Here is a 19,115-nt window from a genome sequence, read left to right on the forward strand (position 1 = left end):
CCCCGCTTCTCCTCTCACGCCAGCCCCTCCCTCCTCAAACCACGCCTCACCCTACCGCTCCTCGCCCCGCCCTCTCCTCAAGGTAAAGCGGAGGTTACCATAGCTACGGTGCACACAACAGCAAGCCTACCAAGTTGGTCCCCCGCTGGTGGGACGGAAGAGGTGGCACCATGAGCCACGTAGTGACTATCGAGGAGCCCTTGACCAAGACCCAGGTGTCTCAAACCCGGTGTGGGGTGAAGTCGGAGGCCTGGGGTAACGTGTCCTCCAGTCGAACGTATGATTTCCTTTACGGTAAGGACGGCCCCAGGCCTCCCTCCTGAGTTGACGACTCCTGGGACAGGTGGGCTTCCAGACAGTGGGACCCTGCTGGAGGAGCGGCGAACGAAAGGCGAGCCTCAGGACCGATCCCTTGCCTGCGGTTGTCCTCTGTTGGGTGGCGGCAATTCCGAGCCCTACAGGTGGCGGCGCTCTCAGCTGCACCTCCGAAGCCGCAGATGCGCTCTGCGTCTCGGAGCACGGCGCGGGGCCGCCTAACTCTTCGCCACCTTCTTTTTCTGATAATTTGCACAATCCCTAAACGATCTTCCTGAAACCTGTTCCAGGAGTTTTAGTATCCAGAAAAGTATGCAATGATTTGCAGACTTGGAGAGGCAGTCACTTAACATTCCCGCGTTCAAACTGCGTAAAAACGCCCTACAAGAATGACCCCTCCCGCTCCCATTCTCTGAGCACATCCAAATTTGGCATTCTCGGTAAAATGCCAATTTATCTCACCTTTGTTTTTAGTTTTCTCTGTTTCTTTACACTTATTCTTATCCATCGAAGCAATACTTATAAACTAGGTCCCCTTGGTTTTTCTGGGCCAATAAAACTCCAGTTTATTTTAATGCCCTAATTGTCCATTTATGTTCTGTCTCTTTTACTGGACCTTAAGTCCCTTGAGTTTTTTAAGGTCTTGTTTTATGCATTTTTGTAGCCTCAGCACCTATTCCAGTGATGGTACATATGGGTAGGTGCTTTAGAAATGTTTATTGAATTATTGAATTTACTATTACAAAACTTATAATCAGTTAAGCATGATTTTTTCTAGTTTTGCCTCAGGGGTCCCAGGCTCTTCACCTGAACCTTGCATTGCTTTTAACTGTGTCCTATCTCCTCTGGGATTCCCAAGGTCTGTTTTGGATGGGAATCCTATAAAGTACCCATTTCCTGGTATAGGAGCTATGTAATGATTGCTTACATATTCTGGCCAGTGGTTTTCTTTATTCACTCTTGGTTTCTTCTTATCAAATAAATCTAGTAAACTCCTCTAAACACATCACCGTATTTATTTCAAAGGTAATTTGGGAATGGAAGTAGACATCTTCAGTAAAGACAGTCAAAGAATTTATTAAGCTCCTTATTTTTTTTTTTTATCCCTAAAGGCATCTCTTTCTTTCTTTTTTTTGCAGGGATTGCTAGATATTTCCTTGTCCCTTGTAAGGAACAGAAATCCACTCAAAAGAGGTCAAACGAAAGTTTGGATTGTTCTAATAAAACAGGCAGTCTCACAGCTATTCATGGACAGGAAGCATAATATAGCCAGGACAGGAAAGGTTAGAACTAAGGTGCTGCGCCCTCCTGCTCGATTTCTTGAACCTTATGGTCTTTTGGGGTTAGCAGATTTAGCAGATAAAAATACAGGATGCACAGTTAAATTTGAATTTGAACTTGAAATAAATAATGAATACTATTTTAGTGTAACTTTTTAGTTCCATGCAATATTTGGGACATAGTTACATAACAATTTATTCATTGCTTATCTAAAATTCAAATTTAACTGGGCATCCTGTATTTTATCTGGCAACTCTAACCCTGCTTCTTTCTGTGCATGGGCTTTCTTCTACCTTCTTCCATCTGACAAGAAAGCTACTTGTGGATGGATTTCTTTTACTATGACAGGGACTGGAGTGGCATGCTACATGACTTCTTAGCCTAAAGTTCACCACAAATTGTATAGAGTCTTTATGTGTCTTAGTTGAAAATTGAAGAGAAATAAGAGAGGTTGTTGGTCAGCCTATGAGTTGACCGGCTTGTATCAGATTTCCATCCTGACAGAAAGAACTTGATGAGTTGAGTGTGAGGGTCAATTGTGCAAATATGAACACTTTTCCAAGCTCTTTCACCCTTCCTCTGCCCCCACCCCTCAAAACCAGGGGCCTTTCAATGCAGTTGTTTGTCTGTGCTCCTCTAGGAAGCTTTGCTTGGGTATCTTCACTAAAATGTTCACTCTTCTGATCACTGCAGCAAGTAAGATAGATTAAGATACCTTACATTTATATAGTACTTTACAATTAACATCATTCTTTTATAAATCTTACCTCACTTATATACCATTTTGCATTTCAATATTTTTTTTTTTGTAGATGATGTGTATCAGATACCTCTTTTGAAGTGTTCACTATGCTTTGTCACTTTCTCGAATCTATATTTGTTGATGGATTAGTATCTACACTACTGCCCTGATAATTAAAGTCTTTTTTAGCATTTAACATATTTTTTCCTAGCTTCCAAAATATTTTAAAATACTTTCTGGGTTTATCATGAGCTCTTTTCTCTTTTCCTTCCCACAAGAATCTTCAATTTATTATACTTCCCCTGAAAAGTAATCATTATGTCTTGGGGTTAGAAACACTTTCTCTCACCATTAGTTGGTTGTGAACTTCCTGGACTTATTAGAACTATTTCTACAAGAAGGGTAAGTTGGCTGAGGGGCTCTCTCATTATTTCCATGAGAAAATTTCCCCACCATAAAATTCATGGGTTTTGGATAGTATTAGGCCTGGGAGACAGAAGGATTAGAGTTCAAATCCTAACTGCCAATCAGTAAGTTGCTAACTTCTTGAAACTTCAGTTTCCTCACCTATAAAATAGAGGCCTAGCACCTACATAATTGGGTTTTTGTGAGGATTAAATGGTATATTGCATATAAAGCACTTAATACCTGTTTAGGAGTAAGCAAGGGATACTTGGTGATTACTATTATTTGGGCATCTCAGAGACCTTTCTACTGCCTTTTGAGCACTGATTATGATCACAGTTGTAGGATGTATTGCAGAATGTGTAGTCACAAACCATATAGCATTGCGCCATTCTACAGATGATAAGAATGTTTCTATTAATAGCATGTCTTCATACTCTTTATGGAAATAAGAATAAATGGTTTATTATTATTCAGACTCAAGGGAAATGCAAGCTAAACTAATTTCAGATGCACAATACAATTGCAACAATAGACACAGTGATATCTTTTAAATTACTTAATACCAGAGTATAAATGAAATTTTCCTTTATTCCATACTATTCCCAATACATTAGAGATGTTGAAGCTATACTCATCCTTCCCTTTAAACAGGTGCATTCATTCTGCCTTCAAATTCACTAGCCTATAATTTGAGGCAATAAAATCTGGCTTCTTTATTCCTAATCAGCCCATTTTCCATCATTTCTCTACCTGAATCATAGATGTGGACTCAGGTGATGCAGCTGAAGAATATACGTAAAGGCTAATGATACCCTAATTTATTTTGCCATTGTAGACCGCTCTTCCAAACTGTAGACTTATGTATCAAATTGCTGACTTTATATCTCCACCTGGATATGTAATAGACATGCTTTCCTGATAATAGACACAAATCTGCTCCATCACAGGCTATCCTCTATCAATTGATGACAACCCTATCCTTTATTTGCTGAGTCCAAAAATTTTGGAGCCATCATTGCCTCCTCTATCTATCTCACACCATTCCAATCTATTAACAAGTCCTTTCTGCTCTAACTTAAAAATATACCTAGAGTCTTGCCACTTTTCATCACTTCTCTTTGCTAGGACCATGGTGCAGTGCAAAGCACCATCATCTCTTTTAGATTACTGCCTGAGCCTCCTAATAGTTCTCCCTGCCTCTTCTACTGCTTCCCTGCAGTCTGTTTTTAACCAGGCAACCACAATGAATATTTAAAAATATGTCAGGTTTTGTCCTTGCCTCAAAATCTTGCAGTGGTTCCCAATCTCACTCAGATTAAAAGCCAAAGTCTTTTCAGTGGCCTACAACGCCCTATGTGGTCTAAGCCCCTTATAACTTCTCTGACCTTTTTATGTGCAATATTTTTCCCTTTCTCACTCTGTTTCAATCCAATTGGTATCCTTGTAATTTTTCAAATATGTCAGACATGCTACTACACTAGAGCCTTTGTCCTAGCTGTTTTCTCTAGAGTGGTCTCCTTCCAGATAACTATATAGCTAACCCCCTCACTTTCAAGTCTCCTTAAATGTCACCTTCTCAATGAGGCCTGCTCTGACCACCCCATATAAAATTGTAACCCAATCTTCCTTATCCTGCTCTCCTCTTTTTTTTTTTTGTAGCACTTATTACCCTCTAACTCTGTTATATAATTTGGTAGTTTGTTATGTTCTTATTTATTGCCCCTCTTCCATGAAGTCAGGATCTTTGTTGATGTGTTCCAAACACCTAGAACATGTAGAAATATATCAAGTCATCTAGACTAGTTGGTCAAGGTATTTGTTTCTCACTAGATATCTACTTGTGAAATCAAGTCTATTTCTGAAGGTTGCTTGTGAATTTAATATCAAATTGTCTGATTTTAAGGAATGGTATAAAATCATGCATAGTCTTCATCACTTTAAAGATATATCTAATAAGCAGATATTTATAGCAGGGCAATCTTTTGTTGAACTTTGGAGAAATAACTTAAGGTCCCATCATTAACTTAAACTTAAGGGATGAATTCTGAAGCTAGCTGATTTTATTTATCTCTTATTAGGAATAACATTTTCTTATCTTGTCTACCCATTCTGAGATGACATGCTATTAAGAGTTCATATTTTCTTTTTGTACTGAATATGGGAGGTGATGTCCAAATTTATTGTTTCTTCACTTGCAAATGGGCATAGTGCGTGTATACATAGTCTTTCCTCTTGGGCTATTTTCTGGGCTACCCAGATCCAGAAGGTGGTTTGTTCATAGAATTGAAAAAAGCATGTTTAGGCTATGGTACTTGAGAATATATTAGGCCTTTGGTTTGCATTCCAATTCTATAAACCAACTTTAGAATACACAGAAAATGTATCTAACAGATTGTCATTGGTGGCAGATAGAGTAACAGGGCTATGAGCTGTTGCAGAGTTAGGCAATATCTAAATTTTCTAATTTGTTTTCCAATTAACAAATTACACTGCTTTGCCATTATTCTGAACCTAGGAGTAGATGTGTTCCATTCCTTATACTACCTTATTGTTTATTTTACAGATCCGTTGTTTATTGTGTCAAGTGAGAAAGACCACAAACAGGAAAATATCCAAGCCATCCTGAGTCGAAGCAGACTGGTAGGTCTAATTCATCCATTAAGGCAGTCTAGCCAACCTGAACCATCTAGTTTGGCTAACTGCACTAATAAGATTGATTTAACAGATCTTCACTGGATTTTATATTGTGCAGAAATTACTTTGCCATGATTTCTGGGAGACAAGGCATCTTGATACTTGTGGCTAATGTGAGGATTGATTAGCTAGTAGTGACTAAAGGACTGATTATAATCTAATTTATTTCAACGGGAAAAGTAATGTATATTTGTATTAAAGGAATTCAAGAAATACAAAAGCATATACGGTATAAAGTAAATTCTAACCTTCTGCCCCCTTCACATAATCATCCATTGTCATCAGTTTTTTGGGTGTCTTTCTAGAGATATTCTATGCATATTCCAATTACCCTCCTTTCTATGCCATATACACTCTTTTGTACCTTTTTAAAAAGTTTACATTAAAAGTAAAATGCTTTAGAAAATCTGATGGTATAATTTTTGTCTTCTTTCTCCCTGCCTCCCTGGCCTAAAATTAGAGAAAAGTCCCCAGGTTTAGAACCATGTTCAGTAACCTGATCCATTACCCAAGATATTCTCTATATTGGAGCAAGGCAGATCCCGTCCCACCATTCATCAGTCGGGAATGGAAGGGACACGAAGAGAAACACAGAGAAGCTCTCCGGCAACTTGCTGCGTAAGTGTTTTCTTTCTTTTTTTTTAAACTTATGTTTTCAGTAATGATTTTTTTCTTATTAAAATATTTATTTATTCTGCATTATTTAAAAATGTACAATTGTAATGTTATACCTAGGCCAGTTGATCCCAAATTCTTTCTCTTAACCCCGTGGATCAAAACGAGCCTGATTCAGACACAATGGTTATAGGTTTATGGGTTAGTAGATGTTCTCAGAAGGTTGGAATGAATATACACATTTTAGATGACGACATGCCACCAAAGGTTGAGGTGACCGAATTTGGTGTTCCATTGATCTGTCTTAGAAATTACAAGTGTACTTTTCTGCTAGTATCTAAATATATTTTTTGGAGACTTGTAACCAAAGCACCTTCAGAGACAAGTCTCTTGAATTCTTTATTCTTTTAATTATTTACAAGTTAATACTTAGTAAATTTTTTAGAAAGTCTACCTTACAGTCTGGGCGTAAAAAGTTGTATTCAAAACTTTGTTATTAGCATGTGCTATTAATTAAAAATGGGCATTTTTTAAAATGTGGGATTTCATACATCAACTCTTTTCTTAACTTTCACTTCCTCTTGTTAGCTCCTAGTTTCCTGGCTCAGGGAAAGTAATTATATCTAGTCTGAGATATAGGTCAGTCAGATGCATGTTATGGAAGATTTTGCTCTCAGTCTGAGATACCCTTGTATTTCCTATTTTATGGATATAGAAATATTAAATACAAATTATACTTGAGAATGATGTGTTAGACTTGAATAATGTTTTCCTGCTTCATTTTAGAACTGACACTTCTTTTCAGATGCCCAAAGAAGTTTATGAAGATCCCGAAGTTACTGGAAAGAATCGTTATAAATATTTTGAAAGGTAAAAAGTCATTTTAATGAATACGAGCCCTGATATTATTAGAGAACCTCTTTATGGTGATGATAGTAGCTATCATTTTTTAAGTGCATGCAATGTGCCAGGCACCACTTTAAGTGCTTTACAAATATATTATTAATTTTCACAATAGAAATGTAAGATTGCATATATTGTTCCCATTCATTTACCAGTAAGGTAGCTGAAACCAAGGGAGGAGAAATAAATTGCTCAAGATCACATAAGTTAGTAAATGGCAAAGTTGGGATTCCAACAAAGTCTGTCTGACTTCAGAGGTACTAAATTGCAAAAAAAGAATGTGTATTTGAGAACACAATGAAGTCATTATATGAAGTGAGGTATAGTAGAGACACCATGACAGTCATCGTGCAGTGAGCAAATAGATGACACTTGCTTTATTTGTGTGGACGTTGCCGAACATAGTCAAAAGGTTCACATTGTTTCATTTGTGATTAATAATCATAAACTCAGACCAAATTAAAATAAAGTGAGGGTTTTCCTGTGGGTCTTATCTGAATTAGAAAAATAGTCTTGATATCATATCTACATAAGCTTCCTTGAGAAAGTAAATTTATAATACACATTATTATTTATGAACAAACTCCTTGTGGGAATTTTATGATATTGACTTTTTCAGAGAAAAGTTAAATTTTTAACTTAAATTCCTAGACTTTTGGGGGAAGTTTTCAAAACTAAATTATTGGAAATTTCAGAATGTCTCAGGGCTTGAGACGTTGCTGGGAGCTAACAACCAGCTGAAGCTCAACTATATGGCACTGCTTCTCAAAGAGTACCTTGTTTTCCATCTGTAGAAAAAACACTGGAATGTTTATTAAAAATGCAGATTCATTGGCCCTTATATCTACTGAATCTCATGGACTAGACTTGGGAATTTGTACTTTAAATCAGAATCTCCCCACTCCTCAGTGGTTTTGTGTATGTCAAAAGTTTGAGGATCACTGACATACAAGCTCACTGATTTTAAGGGACAAATATTAAAGTTGGAAGAAGGCTAAGAGAACACACGATGCAAAAGTCTCACATGTTTGTGTCCACTCCCCCACAGGCCTTTCCTTCCGTTCTATCAACAGATGCCACTCAATGTTGTTTTTGCAGCAACTAAGTAAGTAACCATTATTTTAAAATGTTTTTTCTATTTTATTTTATTTGTTGTTTGCTTCCGTATTTGTTTCCAGAAGATAGTTTTCTAAATCAATATTTTTCAAATTGTGAATCACAAACTGCTAGTGGGTCATAAGCATCATTTTAAAAAATGAAATAGAAGAGAAAATAACCAAAAGCACCAGGCATATCGAGGGTAAGTTGTTCTTTACTTACAACTTTTGTTTTGGATAGATATATACATATGTTCATGTGTATGTAATGGTTATGATGTAGAATCAAAACTATTTCTTACTATGAGTCATGGTAAAAATAGAAGTTCAAAAATGCTTTAAATGTCTTCTTTTGCTTCCCTGAAACACACAATTATCTGACAACAGTTTTTCAACATTTCATCAAGAAAACTAATCAATCATTAAATATTTTTTGAATACTAGAATTTTATAATTTAATATTCATCTAATCTACGCAAGTCGCTGTGGTATGCAAAGATAAATAAAACATGGTTTTTGTCATACAAGGGAGTGAACCAGGGTAAGAGGGAAGTAACGGACAAGGGCCAAATCTAGGATTAATGTGCAGTTCCCCAGTCTTTTGTTTTAAGTCAAGGCAGCAGGTTAGGTAAAATGTCTTAGTAAAAATTTAATTTTTACTATATTCTTTTCTGTGTCAAAACTTAATATTTCTGTGAGAAAAAAATCCAAGGTATTCATGAAGTGATCAAGAACAGAAACCTTTTCTATTTCATTAAAATTTTCTAAAGTCTCAAATTTCTGAATATTTAGATAAGGCTTGGCTTCCAGACCAGCATTTAAAGGATATGGTTACTCCTGATCACATGCCATATTATAAGATGTACTATAGGATATACGTTATAAAATGTCAATGGTTCTCAAGATAACTGTCAATTATGATTCCAGTTCTCTTCCGATTTTTAAAGACTGTATATGGACACCTTTGGCTCTTATGTAGATGGAGAATAGATTCCTTTAAAGACTGTGTATGGACACTCTAAGCTCTTACGTAGATGGAGAGTAGAAGAAACAGATTTCTTTTCCTAGGTAGAAACTGCTGTCTGTTTACCCAGGAATAGCTGCAGACTTATTTTCCATGAATGTTTTCTTTGAGCAAAGGGGGAGCTATGAGACAGGTGGATCCCGATAGATACCTTTGGTCATTCTATAAAAACAGGCTTACTGGATCACTGGGTTTGGAGGTCATTTTTACATCAGGTTTAAAAGTTGTTCAGTTAATTGTGGGGAGTTCTGAGATCTACAGAGATAAACACTGGGCCTCCCATTCCTTCGTAAATAACTGGCATAAGGGATAAAGAGTCCCTCTGAGAGTTAAACCATGACAGTTGACACTCTAGATGGTCTCTGTCTTTCTTAGAAGTGTTTAAAGAACGAATCAGTATCTCCTAGTGAAGTCAGCTCTGAAATTTTGGCAGGGTTGAGTTTTGGAGCAGTGAGGGTAATTCCGCCTTATGTTAGCAGGGATGCACTTGTCTGGGAACCAGCTGGCTTTCTCCAGCCACACCCTTTTCATGGCTAGCTGTTGGCGTTGTTACTTTGAATTCTATGTCAGCATCTTGGAGAAGAAGATAAAAAGCTAATATTTTAAAATGTTCAATGGTGGTTTCCAGTTCCACATGCAAAGAACTTGGAAGTTGCCGCTCTGTCCTAACAACAAGTAAAAAGCTGAACAGACTGAAAAATCAACTATTTTTCTTGGTTCTGTAAGAGAGGGGAAGATGCAGGGCAAACTGCTGTCCCAAGATTAGAAAGACAGGCAAATACAGGGAGTAATGGCTTCCAAGAACAGGGATTCATGAATGGAAACTGCCATAGGAACTAGTCCCAGGTGGTACAACCTGAACCATAATTGCCAAATTGCTGGAAGCTCAGCTTGGAAAACTTTGAGAATTAAAAACTCCAGAAGGACCTTGTCATGGGGAACTTCCACAATTTTGTGAGACTTAACTTCCAGGAGCTCAATCAGATTATAATAAATATTGGAGAAAAATCCCCTCATGTTTCTGGCAGGGGGAGAGGAAAAGAAACCATTTTGAAATATGTCAGAGCACTCTGTTTTTCAGACCTCAGTAGAAACTAGTTAACCAGAGCTTAATTTCCTGGGGTAGTATCAGAGCCTAAATGACCTGGGGGAGGGAACTATCCAACTCCAGTTCCCTCTAGCCATCCTGCCTCCATCTAACAGGGGACGAAAAAAATGATAAACATGAAGTTCACAGTCCAGAGGCACAGACTCACTAAAAGACTGACACCTAATTATAGAATAATATAATGCTTCCCCCTCTACACTTTAACCACCATATTACTAAAGGCCTATTTACAGCAGTTCTTCTTGCCCAGTACATCATGTCTAGCTGTCAAGTAATTACAAGGCATACTGAAAAGTAAAAAAACATAATTTGAAGAGGGAGCATGAACATAAGAACCAGACCTAGCTATGGTTAACATGCTAAGGGCTCTAATGGATAAAGTATATAGCATGCAAGATCAGATAGTCAATGTAAACAGAGAGCTGGAAATAAGAAAGAACTAAAAAAAATGCTAGAGATTAAAAACACTGTAACAGAAATGAAGAATGCCTTTGATGGACTCATTAATAGACTGTGCATGGCTGAGGAAAGAATCTCCAAGCTAGGGGTATATTCATAGAAACCTCTAAAACTGAAAACCAAAAAGAATAAAGATAACAGAGACAGAAAATAACAAAATATCCAATAATTGTGAACAACTATAAAGGTATAACATACATATAATGGGAATACTAGGAAAAGGAAGAGAAAGTAGCAGAGAAAATATTTGAAACAATAATTACTGAGAATTTCCCCTAATTAATGTCAGACACCAAGCTACAGAGCCAGGAAGCTCAGAGAACACTAAGCAAGATAAATGCAAAAAAAAAAAAAAAAAAAATGCTAAGACCAAAGCATAAGATATTCAAACTAAAGAAAATCAAAGATAAAGAAAAAGTTGACAGACACCAGGGGACAAAAATATCTTATCTATAAAGGAACAAAGATAAGAATTACATCTGACTTTTCAGAAATCATGCAAGCAAGAAGAGAAGTAAAAATTTAAAGTGTTGAGGAAAAAAAGACCCATCAACTTAGAATTATGTATCCCGTAAAATATCCTTAAAAGTGAAGGGAAAAATAAAGACTTTCTCAAACAAATAAAACCTGAGGGAATTTGTTTATATTAGACTTACCTTGCAAGAAATGTTAAAAGAAATTTTTTATAGAGAAGGAAAATAATATAGATCAGAAACTCAGATCTACTCAGTAGAGTATCGAAGACGAAGTAATTGATCTAACAGATGACAGTTTGTTCAAAATAATAATAGCAACAGTATACTTGATTGTTATGCTTATCTATGTATCTTATGTATTACATATGTCAGAGTGCATGAAAAAACAAGAACGATGTGCTCTCAACAAGAAACCCACTTTAAATATAAAGACACAAATAGATTAAAAGTAAATGGATGGGGAAAAATATACCATGCTAACACTGATTAAAAGAAAGCATCAGTAGCTATAATAATTTCATACAGAGCGGACTTCAAAGCAAGGAAAATTATCAGGGATAAAGAGAAATAGGTGAACCCTCTATTATAATTGGAGACTTCAACACCCTTCTATCAGAAATGGACACATCCAGCAGGCAGAAAGTAAAGTCCTAGTTGAACTCAACAGCACCATCAATCAATGGGGTATAATTGATATTTACAGGCTACTTCATCCAAAAACAGCAAGATAGACCACATTCTGGGTCAAAAAACATATTTTAACAAATGTAAAAGAATAGAAATCATACAATGTCTGCTTTCATACCACAATGGAATTAGACTAGAAATTAATAACAGGAAGACAACTGAAAATCCCCAAACACATGGAGATTAAACAGTACATTTCTAAATAACACATGGGTCCAAGAAGAAATCTCGAGAAATGAAAAAATATTTTGAACTAAATGAAAATGACAATACAACTAATCAAAATTTATGGAATGCAGTGAAAACAATGCTTAGAGGGAAATTTATAGCATTGAATGCAGACAGTAGAAAAGCAGAAAGATCTAAAATTAAACGTCTAAGCTTTCACCTTGGGAAACTAGAAAAAAAAGAGCAAATTAAATCCAAAGTGAGCAGAAGAAAAGAAATAATAAGAATTATAGTATAAATCCATGGAATTGATCAAGGAAATCAGTAGAGAAAATCAATTAAACTAAAAGCTGGTTCTTTGAAAAGATTACTAAAACTGAAAAGTCTCTAGCCAGGCTAACTAAGAAAAAGAAAAAGAGGCCAGCATTACCCTAAAACAAAAACCAGACAATGATATTTAAAAAAAAAAAAAAAAGAAAACTACAGACCAATATTTCTCATGATCATAAGCATGAAAATCTTCAACAAAATATTAGCAAATAGAATCTAACAACATATTTAAAAAGTTATAAACCGCAACCAAGTGGTAGGTATCCCATGTGTTCAAAGCTGGTTTAGCATTTAAAAATCAGTTAACGTAATCCATCCCATCAACAGGCAAAAAAAGAAAAATCACAGAAAAAGTATTTGACAATATTCAATACCCATTCATGATAAAAACTTAGTAAACTAGGAATAGAGGGGAACTTCTTCAACTTAATAATGTACAAAAAACCTACATCACACTTAATGGTCAGAAACTCAGAGCTTTCCCATTAAGATCAGGAATAAGGCAAGGATGTCTCCTCTCACCATTTCTTTTCAGTATTGTACTAGAAGTCCTAGCTAATGCAATAAGACAAGAAAAGGAAATAAAAGGTATACAGACTAGGAAGGAAGAAAAATTGTCTTTGTTGGCAGATGAATGTTCATTTGTGTAGCAAATCAAAAAGAATTGACTATATAAATACCCTGCTGGAAATAAATGATTATAGCAAGGTTTTAAGATACAAAGTTAATATACAAAAGTCAATTGCTGAACAAGTAGAATTTTAAATTGAAAACATGATACTATTTATATTAGCAACAAAAAATGAGAAACAGGTATAAATCTAATAAAATATACACAAGACCTATGTGAGGAAAACTACCAAACTTTGATGAAAGAAATCAAAGGACTAAATAAACGGATATTCTACATCCTTGGGTAGGAAGACTCAATATTGTCAAGAGGTCAATTCTTTCCAACTTGATTTATAGATTCAATGTAATCTCAGTCAAATATCTGTAAGTTATTTTGTAGATTTTGACAAACTGACCCTAGAGCTTATAGGAAGAGGTAAAAGACCCAGAATAGTCAATACAATATTCAAGGAGAAAAACAAAGTTGGAAGACTGACACTTTCTGACTTCAAGACCTACTATAAAACTATAGCAATCAAGACAGTGTGGTATTAGAGGAAAAAATAGACAAATAGATCAAGGAAATGGAATAAAAAGTCTAGAAATAGACCCATATAAACATAATAAACTAATCTTGGACAAAAGGAACAATAGAGCAAAGTTAGTCTTTTCAACAAATGTTGCTGGAACGACTGGACATAGGCAGGCAAAAAAATGAATCTAGACACACACCTAACACCCTTCAGAAAAATTAACTCAAAATAGGTTACAGACCTCCGTGTAAAATGCAAAACTATAAAACCCTTAGAGGATAACAGGAAAAAAACTAGATGACTCTGGGTGTGGTGATGACTTTTTAGATATGACACCAAAGGCACAACTCATTAAAGAAATGATGGATAATCTGGACTTTATTAAAATTAAAAACTTCTGCTCTACAAAAGACAATGTCATTAGAATAAGAAGACAAGTCACAGAATGAGAGAAAGTATTTGCAAAAGACACATCTGATAAAGAACTGTGATCCAAAATATGCAAAGAACTCTTAAAACTCAACAATAAGAGAATAATTTTAAAAAGGGCCAAAGACCTTAACAGACACCTCACCAAAGAAGATTAAGAGATGGCAAATAAGCATTTGAAAAGATGCTCAGAATTATATGTCATCAGGGAAATGCAAATTCAAACAGAGAGCTACCACCTACACACTTATTAGAATGGCCAAAATCTGACAACACCAAATGTGGAGCAACAGGAATTCTCATTCATTGCTGGTGGGAATACAAAATGCTACAGCCACTTTGGAGACAGTCTGGTGGTTTCTTACAAAACATAACGTTTAACATATGATCCAGCAACTGTATTCCTTGGTATTGAAAACTTAAGTCCACAAAACAAAAACAAAAACAAAAACCTACACACAGATGCTTATAGCAGCTTTATTCACAAATGCTCAAACTTGGAAGCAACCAAGACATCCTTCAGCAGGTGAATGGATAAACTGTGATATATCCAGACAGTGGAATATCATTCAGCACTAAAAGGAAATGAGCTGTCAAGACATGAAAAGACATGGAGGAATCTTAAATACATATTATTAAGAGAAGAAGACAGTCTGAAAAGGCTATATACACCGTATGATTCCAACTATATGATATTCTGAAAAAGGCAAATCAATGGAGATTAATAAAAAATAATTATTGGTTACTAGGGGTTGGAGAGGGATGAATAGGAGGAGCACAGGATTTTTAGGGTAGGGAAAATACTCTATATGATACTATAATGGTAGATACATGTTATTCTACATGTATACATACATATGTAAAGATTTGTCCAAACCCATAGAATGTACAAAACCAAGTGTGAATCCTAATGTAAACTATGGACTTGGGGTGATTATGGTGTCAATGTAGGTTCATCACTTGTAACAAATGTACCACTCTGGTGAGTGATGTTGATAATGGAGAAGCTATGCATGTGTGGGGGCAGGGGGTACTGTATATGGGAAATCTCTGTATCTTCCTTTCTATTTTGCTGTGAACCTAAATCCGCTCTTAATGTCTTTAAAAATTATGAACATTTGATGGAGTGCATGCTAACAGAACAGAATTTACTACCTTTTGTAGCCTCTATTTGTGTGTAGTTTTGTTGAGGTCAGGAGGGAAAATTTAGAAGACTTGTGATTGTGGTTGGCGGTGCATGCTGCCGGTGCCTGGACAGTAATGGAGGAGGAAGGGCTTGGATTAAGGGTCTGTAGAGCAGCAGTGGCCACTGTAAGGATAATGAAGCCAGAGTGAGTGAGCCTGAGGATGGGATCCAGGACAAAGGAGGGCTCAAGCTAAAGAGGCAACAGATGTGAGGTCTTTCTGGTTTGGAGTTTTGATCAGGGAAAGGTGGGAAAAAGATCAATTCATTGTTCTTTCTTATTCACAGTTTACTCTCCCTTAAATCAACTGAAATGGAGAAAAAAAGAATAGGTTAGAGAAAAATAATAAATTAGTTAGGAAAGAAACTGTATTACTTTATACCATAGGAATTCCATGACATTAGCATTCCTCCTTTGCAGCTTCTCTTCCAACCCACCTGGAAGTATCCTGTCATTAGAAAGGTTACTCAGAAGGATTCATTAGACGTTATCACAATCTTAGCACATTTGATCTGATGGTTCAAATGAGTAATTATTTAATTTGAAAAAACAAGAATTTATTTTCTTGATTCAAGCTAATAATGTTATAATAATATTGATATGAGCTGGAATGATATAAAGCTGATTTGAAGTGCTTTCCTCAAGTAGAACTTTTATAGTAGAATAATTTCTGCCAAAATCATAAGAAACTCTAAATACTATGTTTGTCTACATGTTGGAAATTCATAGCAACTGTTGAAAAATTTTTTCAACACCCATTAGAGTTCAGCATTAAAAATAACTTAAAGTGGTTTCCATCACAGGTTAAACCTCCAAACAGGTTCTAACTGGCTTGAGGTGCATTTTTCTTAGAGCTAAATTATCTATGCTGTGCTCACATATAAGCACCTCCTATTGCCTTTGACTATTTTTGAAAATGGAAATCTCTCTTTTTTTTTGCCATTATATTCAGTTGTTTATTGTTTATGTAATTTAAACAATTCTTCTACCAACTAGAAAAAAATGTTTTCTTTTAAATGGAAGTAGCTATATATATATTTTTTTCTTCCTTATTTTAGAAGTAGTACATGTCCAGGTTAAAAAAGTTAGAAAATTCAGAAAACTATAAACATGAAAAAATTCTCTCTGTAATCTTACTATCCAGAAATAATCGCTGTTATTATTTTATTGTATACCATCTAGGCATTTTTCTGTACACAAAAGCACAGTTTTTAAAGGCATAAAAATGTACTTCTGCTATACATACCTCTTTATAGTTTCCCTTTTTTCTTACCTTACATAGAATCATGGACATTTATGTGTGTTCATAAATATAGATTGCACTGTTACTTTTAACAGCTGCATAAATTCTATTATCAGTATGTCATATTATTGTAAACAATTCTTCTATTGATGGCGATTATTAAGTTTGTAATATTTTACTCTTATAAATGAGACTTAATGAACATGTTTGCATATATCCTTTGTACACTTGTTCAGTTATTTCCTGGAATAGATTCCTACGAGTTTGCCTAAGCCAAGGAATATTTTAAGGTTTTGATATATATCGATCAGTTTCTTGTTAGTTGGGTTGTACCTATTTGTATTTCCATTAACAGTTTATGAGGATGCTTGTTTCTTTATAAATTCATCAATGCTACATACTTTCAATCTTTTAAATCTTTGCTTCTATGATATAATAGAATAGCATCCTGCTATTTTGATTTGCTTTTCTTTGATAACTAGTTGTGTTCTTATTATCATTTCATGTTTGTTAGAAGTTTTACTTTTTGTTTTGTGAGTTGTTCTTTACCCATTTTTCTGTGGGTATTTAACTGTCTTATTGATTTACAAGGGCTTTTTATATAGAAAAACTTTAATTTTTATCATATATGTTGCAAAACCTATTTCCAAGTTTACTATTCACATTTTAAATTTGTTTCTAATATTTCAAGGTATAGAAGTTTCAACTTAAACTTAATTCTATCGGTCATTTCCTTTTACAGTTTCTGGCTTTTGAGCCATGCTTTAAAGGACTTTCACTCAAAGATGATAAATTTACTTATGTCCCGTACTGATGCTTTTATAGTTTCATTTTTACATTAAATAATTTAAATTATCTGGAATTAATTTTTGTGCAAGAGATGAGGTTTTATTTTCTTTTCTCTGCTCCAGTATTTGTGTTTCTGAAACAGCTAAAATTCAGTGAGTAAATAAAAGCAGAAAAGAAGGAAACCGGGGGAGTAGCAATTCCAAATAGGTTCAGAAGTAACTGTATGACATCCTAGAATCTACCTTTTATAGCTCTGTTCTACAGCCCTACCCAATGATGCACAGATCAGTCGGCATTTTTGTGAGTACATCTAGGTTTTTATGCAGAGGTGAGAATAACAAGGCAATTCTCTCAAGAACATAATCCTGGTTACACTAGATTTATAAATTTGTGCCTGTCAATATTTAGAGGGGGAAGTTCTTAGTGAAGCTCAAGAATTTATTTCTACTCGATTATATAGTATTTTAAATGATTGTATCAGGTTTTAATTTTAAAAATAATTTTCCCTTTTAGGATGGAGCCATTTGCTTTTCCTCTTGCTTCCACTAAGTACCCACCTATCCTTTCAAAGTACACTGTGGGCACTCAGACTGATTATCGTGATGCCGATGTTCAAACAGATCCATATTCTCCTGAATATGTAGTATATCAAGATTCAATTCCTGAGCTTTTGACCCTGGCTACTCTGACTTGGGGTGAGTTGGTAACTTTCTTGAATAAATATTTGTAGATGACAGTCCTGATAACCATGCCGGCTATTGAGTTCCTAGAAATTAAGAGCACATAGAGACAACCACGGTTTAAAATTTTGCTATTTAAAGAATCTCGTTCAGTAAAGCTACTTCATAGACTTATACTTTTTTTGATACTTTTGTTCAGAGAGATACACTCTTTTCACTGTCAGGAGGATTATTGTACTTTATCCCTGAAGCTGAAGTTATATTTTGGCTTAATTTTTTCCCAATCGATACTCTTTAATTTTTAATTAAATTAATTGAAGTGACTTTGGTTAATAACATTATATAATTTTCAGATATACAAGATTATAATTCAACAACGTGTGTCTAATTATGGAAGTCTAGTTTCCTGCCATTATCATATATTCGACCCCTTTTACCCACTTTGCCCTCCCCCCACCCCTTTTCCCCTCTGGTAACCACCATTCTGTTGACTATATCTATGAGTTTGTTTTGTTTGTTTGTTACTTTTTGTTTTATATTCCACACATGAAAAAAGAACCGATGTACACTATTGGTGGGAATATAAATTAATGCAGCCACTATGGAAAATAGTTTGGAAGTTCCTCAAAAAATTAAGAATAGAAATACCATATGATCCAGCAATTCCTCTTCTGGGTTTTACCCCCAAAATATTAAAATACTTATTCATAAAGATATATGTACTTATGTACTCCTGTGTTCATTGAAAGATTATTTATAGGAGTTAAGACATGGAAACAAAGTGTTCATTGATGGATGATCGGATAAAGAAGATATTATATATATAGAAATATTTCTATTTGTAACAACACAGATGGCTCTTGAGAGTATTATGCTAAGTGAAATAAGTTAGTCGGTTTATTTTCGTGGTTGCTTTGCTGACTACTCACCTCCTTCCTCTTTCTCTCAGTGAATGAACTCTTTTTCACCCCTTCTTTACTCATAAGCCCCTTTTCAGTGTATTACTGAATATGCATTTCAACATATATATATAATATTATCTTACTTTGCCAAAATAATTTAGAATTTATAAAAGCTCTCTTACATACCTTATTGGATGATTTGGATGATAGCTTTTTGATATTATCTCCAAAATGCTAATATCTCTCAGGCTCAGAAGTTCACTCTTATTGTGTAATAAAATCTGGCCTAAGCCTATATTATGTGAAACTATAAAAATTAATAGATGAAGGGACTTTTAGAAATTATTGGACATTAGCTTTCAGACTTACCTGATTGTAGCTAGGAAACTGAGAACCAGAGAGGCTGACTCCGCCAGAGTCACGGAGACGGTACAGC

General features: G+C 35.2%; 1 protein-coding gene across 4 annotated transcripts in view; it reads left to right on the forward strand.

Moving 5' to 3' along the window:
- The first annotated feature begins 6 nt into the window (after positions 1-6).
- The window catches only part of CFAP91 (cilia and flagella associated protein 91), a 67,612-nt gene continuing 48,503 nt past the window's right edge, over positions 7-19,115 (forward strand). For all 4 annotated transcript variants that reach the window (XM_039843099.1, XM_039843098.1, XM_039843101.1 and 1 more), the window contains exons 1-6: positions 7-294; positions 5,310-5,386; positions 5,901-6,058; positions 6,842-6,925; positions 8,007-8,063; positions 17,611-17,792. In XM_039843099.1, the coding sequence (XP_039699033.1) occupies positions 171-294; positions 5,310-5,386; positions 5,901-6,058; positions 6,842-6,925; positions 8,007-8,063; positions 17,611-17,792 (682 nt within the window). In that variant the 5' untranslated portion in view covers positions 7-170. The remainder of the gene's footprint in view (positions 295-5,309; positions 5,387-5,900; positions 6,059-6,841; positions 6,926-8,006; positions 8,064-17,610; positions 17,793-19,115) is intronic.

This window comes from Pteropus medius, unplaced genomic scaffold, assembly GCF_902729225.1.
Source record: "Pteropus medius unplaced genomic scaffold, Ma_sr-lr_union100, whole genome shotgun sequence".
NCBI classification, from domain to species: Eukaryota; Metazoa; Chordata; class Mammalia; order Chiroptera; family Pteropodidae; genus Pteropus; species Pteropus medius.